Source organism: Galeopterus variegatus, unplaced genomic scaffold, assembly GCF_000696425.1.
Source record: "Galeopterus variegatus unplaced genomic scaffold, G_variegatus-3.0.2 Scaffold1373, whole genome shotgun sequence".
In the NCBI taxonomy this organism is placed as follows: domain Eukaryota; kingdom Metazoa; phylum Chordata; class Mammalia; order Dermoptera; family Cynocephalidae; genus Galeopterus; species Galeopterus variegatus.
Genome location: NW_007727484.1, coordinates 171,188 through 182,639, shown reverse-complemented (window position 1 = coordinate 182,639; position 11,452 = coordinate 171,188). Strand labels below are relative to the sequence as shown.

The 11,452-nt window shown below is 45.8% G+C and overlaps 1 protein-coding gene across 1 annotated transcript in view; it reads left to right on the top strand.

Annotated features, from left to right (window-relative positions):
• EHMT1 (euchromatic histone-lysine N-methyltransferase 1) overlaps nt 1–11,452 on the top strand; it is a 204,400-nt gene that overhangs the window by 129,406 nt on the left and 63,542 nt on the right. Inside the window, exons 10-11 of the mRNA XM_008576613.1 lie at nt 2,156–2,287; nt 6,824–6,969. Of these exons, the coding sequence (XP_008574835.1) occupies nt 2,156–2,287; nt 6,824–6,969 (278 nt within the window). The remainder of the gene's footprint in view (nt 1–2,155; nt 2,288–6,823; nt 6,970–11,452) is intronic.

Sequence of the window (11,452 nt, the reverse complement as noted above, 5' to 3'; positions counted from 1 at the left end):
CTTTTGTCTTTTTTCCGTGTCCGGCAACGGATCGCAACCCTCAGTGTTGCCCCTGTACCGGACCGGGGACCGGCAACGGGATCGCAACCCTCAGTGTTGCCCCCGCACCGGGCCGGGGACCGGCAACGGGATTGCAACCCTCAGCGTCGCCCCCATGCCTCGCTCAGCCAGTGAGCGGGAACCGGTCTGTATGTGGGATCCGAACCCTCGAGCAGGAGCGCCACCGCGCTTCCCAAGCGGCGCACTATCCAGTGCGCCACCGGGCCGGCCCGAATTATTTTCTTTTAATGTTCATGCTTTTTGTGCTCCAAGAAATCTTTGACTAACCCTGGTCGCAAAGGTTTTGTCCCGTGTTTTCTTCTTGACATTTTAGTCTTAGTGCTCACACAGGTCTCTGATCCATTTTGAGTTGATTTTGAGTGGCGTGAGGCAGGGTTGGGCTCACCTTTGCATGCACATGTGCAGCTGTTCAGCACCGTTGGTTGAACTGACTTTTCTTTCCCTGTTGAATTACTTTAGAGCCTTTGTCAACAACCAATGTGTGCGGCTGTTCCTGGACTTTCTAGCCTGTTTCCTTTATTTATTTCTTTAGTTTTACACCAAAGCACAAAGCTGCAGCACTTCCAGTAGGTTTGTTAACTGGGTGGCAGCTGTCCCCTGAAACAGGGAGGGCTGCAGGGGGTGTGTGTGCAGAGTGTGCTGGTGGAGGACTTGTGTGCCTCTGTGAACCTCATCTGGACCTTCAGTTCTCTTTCCTCTTTTTCCTTGGGTTATCAGTGGAGATCAGAATACCCGATGTGGTTTTTACTGCTGACTGATAAAACCGTTTGTAGATCCAAGACTAAAAGTTGTTTTGGGGTAGAGATTTCATCTTTGTCATGTTGGCTGTAATGTGTAAAATGCTTAAAAATTTGTTCACATGGGAGTTTGAATTTTATTTCTTTTGTTTAAAATTGTATGAAGAAGGGCTGGCCTGTGGCTTCCTTGGGAGAGTGCGGTGCTGATAACACCAAGTCCACGGGTTCAGATCCCTATATAGGGATTGCTGGTTAGCTTGCTTGGGAGAGCGTGATGCTGACAACACCAAGTCAAGGGTTAAGATCCCCTTACTAGTCGTCTTTTTAAATAAAAAATAAATAAATAAAATTGTACAAAGAATACTCCTTTCTTAAAATTGGTGATGATTTCTCAAAGGTGGTTAACTTTTCCTGTCTAAGGTCTAGATGCAGAATATGACATGAATTAAAACTTTTTGATACCACACCTCTCTGTCTTAGTAGTTCACTTATTTCCAGTCATTAAAATCATACTGATGAATATTATTTAGAAGCTTGGCTGTGAAACATGGTCATTTGCCCTTTGCTGGTGTTAGTTTTTTTCCGGTGTAAGTGCACACTTTTCATAGGCTTCCTCAGTGAAATACCCACTTTTGTACATCTCTCTCTGGCCCTCCTGGGAACCATGGGCAGGCTGGCCTGCCACTGCTGCTGCTCACGTGTTCTTGAGGGCTTGGGGACCACGGAAGTTTTTGCACCCCCACTTAGCATGCTGCCGAACCAGGAGAGCCAGCCCTCCTGTGCAGCACTTCAGATTTCATCGCCCTCTAGTGAGTGACACACTTCGTAGCCACCTGTGTCCAGCGGGATCAGCCAGGATGGTGGCTGGGATGACTGGGAGGTTGGTGCCTTCTAGCTGACAGAGATTTCCCAGCAACACTGCACATTTGGGGCTGTTTCTTTAGCTACTTTATATCCGCTGGTTTTTCAAACCTGAAAGATAGATTTTTCTGTTTTATTTTAAAGTAATTCACAGGACTTACTCGTTTTCTTGATTATTCGATCAGCTTTTATGAAGCCGTTATAGTTACAGAGAAAGATGTACTCACACGTTAGTGCCTTTGTTTTTCTTGATACAGCTCTCCTCCCTCTATGAATATTGTATAGAAATGGGGGAATTAGCAAAATGATACGAAGGAAATAAAAAGACAGTGACACTGGAGTGGCCTAGATAGTTCTGGATTTTAGTTTGTGTGTTCAAATGGATTAACTAGAATTAGTCCATTTCCTGGGAAATTGGCCTTTCTGCCCAGTATCTTCTAGGTGGGTGTGGCTCTCTGGGCACACAGTGTTTCATGGGGTGTGCATTTTGTGTGTAGGTTCTGAGGCATGTAAGTCATCTTCAGGAAGCACAGAGCAGATGGCACCAGGAGACAGCACGGGATATATGGAAGTTTCTCTGGACTCCCTGGATCTTCGTGTCAAAGGGATTCTGTCCTCAGAAGCGGAAGGTGAACATGGGTGTTGTGACTGTGACTGGGCACCATCTTGTTCTTTGTTTGCTGAGCTTTGTCCTCTATATTAGCATGATGCCCCCTGGTGGCATTGAGAGAAAATCTGATTAAATGCGTCACTTAAAGGTGACTGAACAGACATGGCACATGTCACCCACAGTGTTCGAGGGAAGAGACAGAAATTGTGGAACCCTTCAAGAGTCAAGTAGCAAGCGCCTCATGCAAGATCAGGTTGCCACATCTACAATGTCTCCCTCCATAGGTCAGACACATTTTCACATAGAATCCCCAATGAAAAGGTGCCCTTCTGTCCTGGCTGTGTTTTAGGACACACTTGGGTGACATGATTTTGAATAATGTGCCTTCTGACGGTCTCTGATTCTGATTCTGACTGGTTGACATATGTCTTCTGTTCAGTGTTGAGCGAACAGTTCTCAGATGCGTTCTGTGATGAAATAAAGTATATTTAGCGTTATTTCTGTACATTAGCAGCTCCTGTTGGAAGTTCTTGTGCCAAAGCTGTTACAGCTTTCGTTGTTTCTCTATCAGCTTTTGGTCTTTTTATAAGCTGCTTACAAACCTTTTATCAGTGGAAAGTAATTAGTAACTGGTTATTTTGGAAAACCCATTTGAGGCATCATGTGGAGGGTATAAAGCCCCACAGACCCCATGGGCTTTGCAGGGGGGAATTGTGGACCACTGCTGGGTTAAGAACCACATGTTCAATGACAGCTGTCTGCTTTTTAAGGTTTTGAATGCTACAGGGCGTTTGACTCACCTGTGTAACTTAGAAAATCACATCTTTAGCTTAGAACATAAGTCTTAGGCATGTCCATCAGAGAAAGAATGAATTTTATATTTTTTTTGCACCAAATGGAACAGAAACCCCTTTTGGATATCAAAAAGTTCTTAACACAGTCATTCTGTGCTTTCTTTCTAAAGTATAACACCGTGTGTTTAAGTTTTAAAATTTGCTTTTAGATTTGGAGATCCCAGGAAGATAGAGATTTTTGTTGTAACCAGGAGGCAGTATTTCATTTTATCAAATTGACTCTGCTATGCTGCTATGAGCGTGGATATCTTGGGCTTGCTGTGTGATGGAAGATAGAGCGAGACAGCATTTAAGGGCTGTCAGCCTAAATAACAGAGAGAGGTCTCTGAAAGAATAATGAGTTTAATAGGGAATATAACATTGCAGGGAATCTGTGTGTCATGGTAAACTACGTGTGTGTTCAGGGAGGTAGAGGAGGACAAAGGGCTTTGATGGAAAAGGGACAGAGGGTTATATAGTTGCTTTGGGATAACTATCCCTGGATACAAGGATCAATAACAAGGGTGACTCCAGTCTGAGGCTGGACGGGCAGTTGCTGGGCAGACGTCCTGCAGAAGTATTTTCTGTGTGAGGTCATGATAGCCTCTCTGCAAGGCTGTGGTTTGCAGAGCCCTTTGTGATGGCTCTTGTCACTACAAACGCGTGTGGGAGAGCCCCCCTTCATGGCCTTCCTTGGCTGTATGTGTCAGGTTTTCAACACAAGTGACTCTGTTTTGATTCTGACAACTTTCACAGAGCCCTTCCGCCTGTGGTTGCTTATATCCTGTCCCCGGTAAAGTCAGGTCCAGAGGTGGTAAAAGTAACTGAGAAATAACTGAAGGACCAAAGATGGTGAACATAGAGGCCAAAATGAGCCAAGCTAGAGAAGTGGGAGAAGAAAAGGCTGGTGAACAGAGGCTTCCTCAGATTCCACGGCATTTTATAAATCAACCTCCCCAAAATTTGTTTCCCTGTAATGGATCAGGTCTGATTGATCAGTCAGTGACTGATCTGTTTCATCACCCTTTTAATTTAGAGAATCAGCACATTGAAGAGACAAGTAGCAATGCTCACTTGTGCTCATGCTGAAAATGTGGAATTTGGGACACTTGAGGGAGGTTGCTGCAGAGCCCAGAGCTGGATTGAGAGGCGAGAGCCAGGTGCTCGTGGGAGGCCCGGGTGGTATGCACCCCAGACAGGTGCGAATGGCCATTGGGAGCATGGCAGTGTGGACAAGTGATGGTCCTGGTTGTGACTCAAGAGGGTCCAGGCTTGAGCCATGGACCTGCAAGGATATTGTGTACCAAGATCAGAAATTCTCTCTGTCTGCATATGTGTCTTTTCTTGTTGTCTTTGCTGTTGCGTCTGTCAAGTTAGGTCTAGTGACATTATTATCTCGGCAGGTATCCCTTGGGGGGGGAGGACAGAGCCAGAGCTTATTGGGAGAGTCATTTGCCTGAGAGTCATTTGAATCATTTCGTTTGACGTCCCTGATCGTTTGTCACTGCTGGGGACGGGAACACACTCCAAGTCCAGTAAGACAGTCATCTGAGCTGCTGACAACATTGTCCAAGCATGGAGACCCTGGGTTTTCACCCACCTCACCTCTTCTTTCCCAGCACATGTGGTTGGTGCAGCAGAAGGATATCACATACTGACTTCGTTTGCAGTTTGTGTTTGTTTCCTCATTTTTAAAATCAAGTTGCTGAGCAGGACCATCTGAGAGGCCCACCCAGTTTTAAACTGGTAGTGATTCTAAGTTGAGTTTGACGTTACCGTTTTCCTGATCTTTTGGGGTGTGGGTACTCCTGAGGCTAGGCCAGGCATTCAGGCAGCAAATGATCAAGAGTTGCCTCTGTGTTGGTGTCAGTGACATCTTGAGGTTCCTTCTTGCACAGAGACCTGTGGCTCACTTGTCCATCTGTCTTTTGACGCTGTGCATGGATCCAGATTCCCTTCTGCGATGAGATGACCAATATCAGATTACAAACAAGGGCTAGAAATGAGCAATGAGTGACGCTGTGGGTGATAACAGCACACTCTCTTACTCAACTTGGGTGTTGGTAGAAGGTAATCTGAGGCACAAGACAATTTTTTTTTCCTTTTTTTTTTTCGTGACCGGTAACGGGATCGCAACCCTCGGTGTCGCGCCCGCACCGCGCTCAACCAGTGAGCGGACCGGTCTCTATATGGGATCCGTCCGAACCCTCAGCGGGAGCGCTGCCACACTCCCAAGCGCCGCACTCTACCGAGTGTGCCACCGGGCCGGCCCCACAAGACAATTTTAAAGAGTTTATTTGAGCAATCAGCGATTCATGAACCGGGCATTTCCACCCCTGGAGTGATCTGGAAGCTCAATGAAGGAATGCGAGGGGAAGGGTTTTATAGGGCAAGTGGGGAAGCAGAGCAAGGCAGACAGTTGACTGGCTGCAGTTACACAACCGCTCTCTTCTTTGCCCTGCCAGAAGGTCCCTGGTTACGTGAGTTGGTTGGTGGTTTCTGACTGGTTGAGCTTAAGTTTTCTTTTTCTTTTTTTTTGTCCTTTTTGAGACCGGCCGCACCACGCTCAGCCAGTGAGCGCTGTGAGCGCACCAGTCATCCCTGTATAGGATCCGGACCCGCGGTGGGAGTGCTGCTGTGCTCCCAGCGCTGCACTCTCCTGAGTGCGCCACGGGCTCAGCCCAAGTTTTATTTTTCTTTAATATAGGCATTTAGAAAGAATACCTCATAGTTTCATTTATGTTTGCAAATGAAGCAAGGCCAAGTTCGCCTATGTGGCTTACTTGGCTTTGTCTGCTCAGGGAGTCTTTGGGCCGGTATCCATTTTAATTTACTTCAACTGTGTTTTTAGATGTGAAGACAAGAGTTGATTACTTTTTACTGAGAGGTAAAGGCGAGTTTCTGGAACATTGATTCACCTCACGTTTCTACTTTGTTTCACAAGAAGGAGAGCATGAAATATGGCCTGGTATCCTTTGGAAGCAACAGTCTTTGTAACCCCTAGTCGGACTCATCGGGTCTTTCTCCATCTGCCTCCTGCGGACAACCATGCTCTGCCTTTCTGGACTCTCCCACCTTGGGCTGGGCTGTGTAGGGGGTGCCAGCTCTGGCTGTGGTCAGACATGGCCTCCTGCCCACCGCTGTCTCCGACCTCAGTCTTCAACATTTTCAGCCCTAATTATCCTCTAGATTATTTATTTAATTTTTTTGTTTTCCCTAACCCTAACCCTCCTTCAGCCTAATAAATAGACTCTTGGACTGTTGTAGTAAGTGAATAATATTCTAGGTAATATATAAACCATTATTACAGCCTCTCAGATTGATTTTTTTTTTAAGCCAACGAAGGAAAACAAGGTCCCAACATATAGTGAGCGCTTTTTTTCTGTGAAACCAGAAGATTTATGAGTTGCTGGTGAAGGTGCGGCCTCTCTCTTTTGAGCTTGTGTCACAGGTGCTGAGAACACAGACAGTCATTCTTGGAGGCTAGCAGGTGGGGTCAGCTGGGGAGGCACAGGTTGTTCCTTTGTGGCACTCCAGTGGTGGGTGCTGGGCACGTGTGTGGATGCTGCCCAGCAGTGCTGTTTGTGCCCATAGTGTCATCAAATATGTAGCTGTATTTCCTTGCATGTGAGGTCATTATAAAGAATCTATAATTGATTGCTTTCTGGATGACCTTTTGAGGTCAGGATTGCATGAGCTGACGTTTGTCTGTGTGACTTTAGGGCTGTCCAATGGTCCAGATGCACTGGAGACAGACAGCCTCCAGGAAGTGCCTCTCTGCAGCTGCCGGATGGAAACCCCAAAGAGCCGAGAGATCACCACCCTGGCCAATAACCAGTGCATGGCTACTGAAAGCGTGGATCACGAAGTAAGCAAGTTTATTTTCATTTAAAACAACAAGAAGAAACTAATCCGTGCCCCAGAAAGCACAGCCCTTTCTATTAAGCCACAGACTGTAGCCTCCCTACCTCCCCCGCCCCCATCAGTTGTACCAAATGACCAGGAACCTGAGGAGACTTTGCACAAAACCAGTCAAGTAAACACCAGTAATGAAATAACTGGAGATGATAAAACCAACACACGAGTCTAGAGTTTATTAAAAAGGAAGGTAGTATACAAACTGTGTTTGAATGAAAATGGCCTGTGAGATTTATGTTTCTTCTGTAGTCATGCGTTTATGAGAGTTTTTCCTACCTTGCTGTAAACTCAGAAGTGACGAGATTGAGACAGGAGAGTCACGCCACGGTGAACCTGTTGCCCAGCACTGTGGTTCCTGGTGGGACAGGCCCAGCCCAACTCAGGCCAATTCATCCCAGTGAGAGCGAGTGTCACTTTTGTGAGCTGGCAGTCACTTTCCTTATCTTGTCTGTGACTCAGGCTCAGAGAGGATTTCACGACTTTCCACCCTTGCTCCTTCTGGATTAGAAAAGGAAAAACAGGCCGAGCACAGAAGATGCTCATGTTCTCTGAGAATTTCTCTATTCTTTTTGACACGATTTCTTTCACTCCTTAGAGCCACACGGCTGTGGTTGGCCTCGGGAAAGGATGAGCATAAACCTGTGGAGTGAGGCCACACCGCTCTCAGCTTCCATCTTCCCAGGCCTTGCATTCTGTCTGCTTCTTGTTGGATATATCTGGCTGCCATTCCAGTGAGATTTCTAGTCTTTTTAGTCAACAGAGCCGTCCTTGTCAATTAAGTTATTGAGTCTTAACTCTAAGTTTTAGAAATAAGTGAAATATTACCAGCAACAACAACTTGTACAATATTTCCTATGTGCCAGGCACTGTTCCGTATGTAGCTCCTAGTCTTCATGGCAACCATGCACCACAAACTGTCGTCAGTTACATTTTACAGGTGAGGACACAGAGGCCAAGCAGACTGTCCAGAGTCGCTGGCTCGCAGTCTGGTTCCAGAGGTCAGGCCCTGAGCTGCTGCGTCACAGGGAGGGGTCGGCCCAGCTACAGGCTGATGCATTTGTACAGAGTGGTCAGTTTAGCCCAGCAGCTCTCGCCCCCCAAAGCAGATCTGGCCTGGCTGGAATTTTGCTTTTCTGAAAAGCTTCAGTTTCTTCTGATGCTGCTGGTCCAGGAACCATAAATTAACCTTATTCATTCTCCTTTAACACAGGGGTCGTAGGAGGTCTCATGAAATCACAGCTCAGTGTAGAAGTTTATTTGCCCTGTGAATTTAATATCCCTATTTCTAAGTTTCTAGTTCCTGGATGTGTACCCAGAGTGAGAAATCAACGGTGGCTCTGCCTCATCCCACACGGGCTGGTGCATCCATCTCTGGTCCTCCTGTGGCTTTCCCCTCCTCTGAGGTATTGATGCCACTTACCACATATTCTGTCACCTCAACTTCTCCACAGAGTCCTTCCGCCCTTTTTAAAGGAACTTTTCAAAGCGAGAAAATAGAGAGCACAGTTACTGTTCTGAACTCAAGACCAGCTCCCACCACGTCCCGTGAGCACCTGGGCCCACCCCTCTTGTCCTTTCTTGGTTTTGAGCTACAGTTTTAAAGCAAACCCCATTTTACCACTAAATATCTCAGTACGTTTCTCTATTGAGGAAAAAGAACATTTTATCATGTAATAAAACAGCAGTAATTTCATGTTAGACTATAGTCAAATGCCTGTTGAAAAAATGTCTTTCTGCATTTTTTTCTCGAATTTAATACAAACAAGTTCTACTTATCACACTGGGAGACACAATTATGGTCTGACTTTGGAGTTTTGGCAGATCTGGGTTCAAATTCTGGCAAGTTTCCCTACTAGCTTTTTTTGGGTGCGTGTGATCCGAACCCTCGGGCGGGAGCGCCACTGCGCTTCCCAAGCGGCGCACTATCCAGTGCGCCACCGGGCCGGCCCTCTTTTTCAATCTAAAACATTCTCTCTGCCACCCCTTGTCCCCGTTTCCCACACTGTTGGCTTGTTGAAGAAACTGGACCCCAGATTCTGAATTTAGCTGATGCTTTCTCATTATGTTATATACGTCATTCCCCTAAGTTCCTGTAGCCTGAAAGTTGGATCTGAAGGCTTGGGTGGATTCAAGTGCTTGAGATTTTTATTTGGTGATTTGATTTGGCAAGAGTGTTCTGCAAGGGACTTGTGCTCACATGAATCGGGGTTTCTGTGCCGACCACCTGTCCTTTCTCCATCAGCTTTTTGCTTGAGGGTCCTGCTGACCACTGCCTGAATCCACTGTTTCATTAGAAGTTGCAAAATGGTGTTATCATCTCTCCTGCAACTACCAACTGGAATTCTTTGGTAAAGAAGAACTTTCCCTCATCCGCCAGGGCTATATGGTACCTCTGAAATATGTTTCCTACTGAATAGGCAGAACACATAGCTACTTACAGTTGGATCTCCATATCTGTGGGCTCATCATCCTCAGATTCGGGCAGCGCAGATCAAACATATTCAGAAAAAAAATAAAAATACCAACACAGCAATAAAAAATAATACAAATACAATGTACAGTACAACTACTGTCTCCATGGCATTTACATTGTACTAAGTATTATAAGTAATTGAGATGATTTAAAGTATACAGGAGAATATGTATAGGTTGTATGCAGATACTACACCATTTTATATCAGGGGCTTGAGCATCTGCGGGTTTTGGTATCCTCAGGGGTCCTGGAACAATCCCCCATGGATACCAAGGGATGACCGTGTTTCTCGTTGCAGAGTAACACAACCTCCGGTGGTATCCAGTGGGTTTCATTTAGCTTCTCTCCACCCCCCACCGTGAATCCCTGGTTTCCCCTTTAGCATTCTTTTTTTTTTTTTTTTTTTTTTTTTTCCGTGTCCCGCAACGGATCGCAACCCTCAGTGTCATGCCCGTACCAGACCGGGACCGGCAACGTGATCGCAACCCTCGGTGCCGCGCCCGCACCTCGCTCAGCTAGTGAGCGGGAACCGGTCTGTATGTGGGATCCGAACCCTTGGCGGGAGCGCCACCACACTCCCAAGCGGCGCACTGTAGCAGTGCGCCACCGGGTCGGCCCCCCCTTTAGCATTCTTAGAACTCATAGTCTTTTCTGTGTTCAACATGTTATAAACTTTTTTGTTGTAAAATCAAACAGAGATCCCCAAAACATACAAAACAAATGTTGGGCTTAACGAATTCATCAAAGTGAGCTCTGGTAACCACCATCGAGATCTAGAAGCAGAACTGGCGCAGTGCCCCCCAGTGACCTCTGTCCTGCCTTCTGTGGTAGTTTTACCATCCGTGGTTTATACCTAGTCGCTGTTGCCTATTTGTCTCCTACTTTCTATATCACTCTCCATCCCTTCTTGTCCTTCGAACCTCAGAGTTCCCGTCATCTGGATTCTGTGAATCCCACACTCAGGTTGCAATTCAGCAGGTTTCTCTGTATTTTTTTTTGCAAAATTGCAGCTTGATTTAGAGACTGGGCCAGACTCAGTTCGATCCCTTTGCAAGACTGTAGGGGGAGTTCAGCCCATGACAGGAGGCGCATAATATCTGGCTGTCTCTCTCTTCTTGATGCTAGCTGCTGTTGATGCTTAGTGCCTATGTTTATTTATTCATTGGAGGCTTCAAAATGATGCTCTTCTGATTCTGTCCTCTATTGTTTGTTTATTGGTTGGAATGGTTTTATAAAGAGACATGTCTCATCTACCATTTTATTACCCAGTAGCACATCACATAGAGGAAAGACAGCATCAATGTTTGATCCGTTCCCTTCATTTACCAGTGATACTGATTTGGTTCTCTGTCATCTTCTGAGCTTGGCCGATTCTTTTTCTAAATATCATGATGAACTCATGTATGAGGATATTTCAAAAAGTTTGTGGAATTATGGAATTAAGAGGTAATACGAATTTTTCTGTGAACTTTTGAAGTACCCTCATATTTAAACGTAACTGGTAGGTGGGGAAAGGGGGATGGGAAGGGAAGTCAGAGATAATTGGGGGGATAATTGGGTGGGGGACACGGGATATAATCACAATTCGTGGTAATGGACATGCTGCCAGTATGGATCTGGCCATCACATCTTAGGCCTGAGTGGTCACAATTTGCTTTGTACCCCATGAGTATTCATAAATAAATAAAACATAACTGGCAGGTTTAGTTCTTTGTGTTGTTACTGTTGAAGCTCAATTTGCCCATCTTGGGCATACAGGACCCTCTTCGTATTGAACTCTCTTGTGGCATCTGGGAGGTCAAAACCATTTCTGTGATGTTGCTGTAAGTTATGTGCCTTTTCATTCTGACCTTTCACACCGCGTGCACTGGAGCTTTGTGTATTTGGAAGATCTGTGTAGCTCAGTGAACTAGTAATTTCCACAGTGCTACAAAATTATGGAAGGTAAAAAAGCCATTCA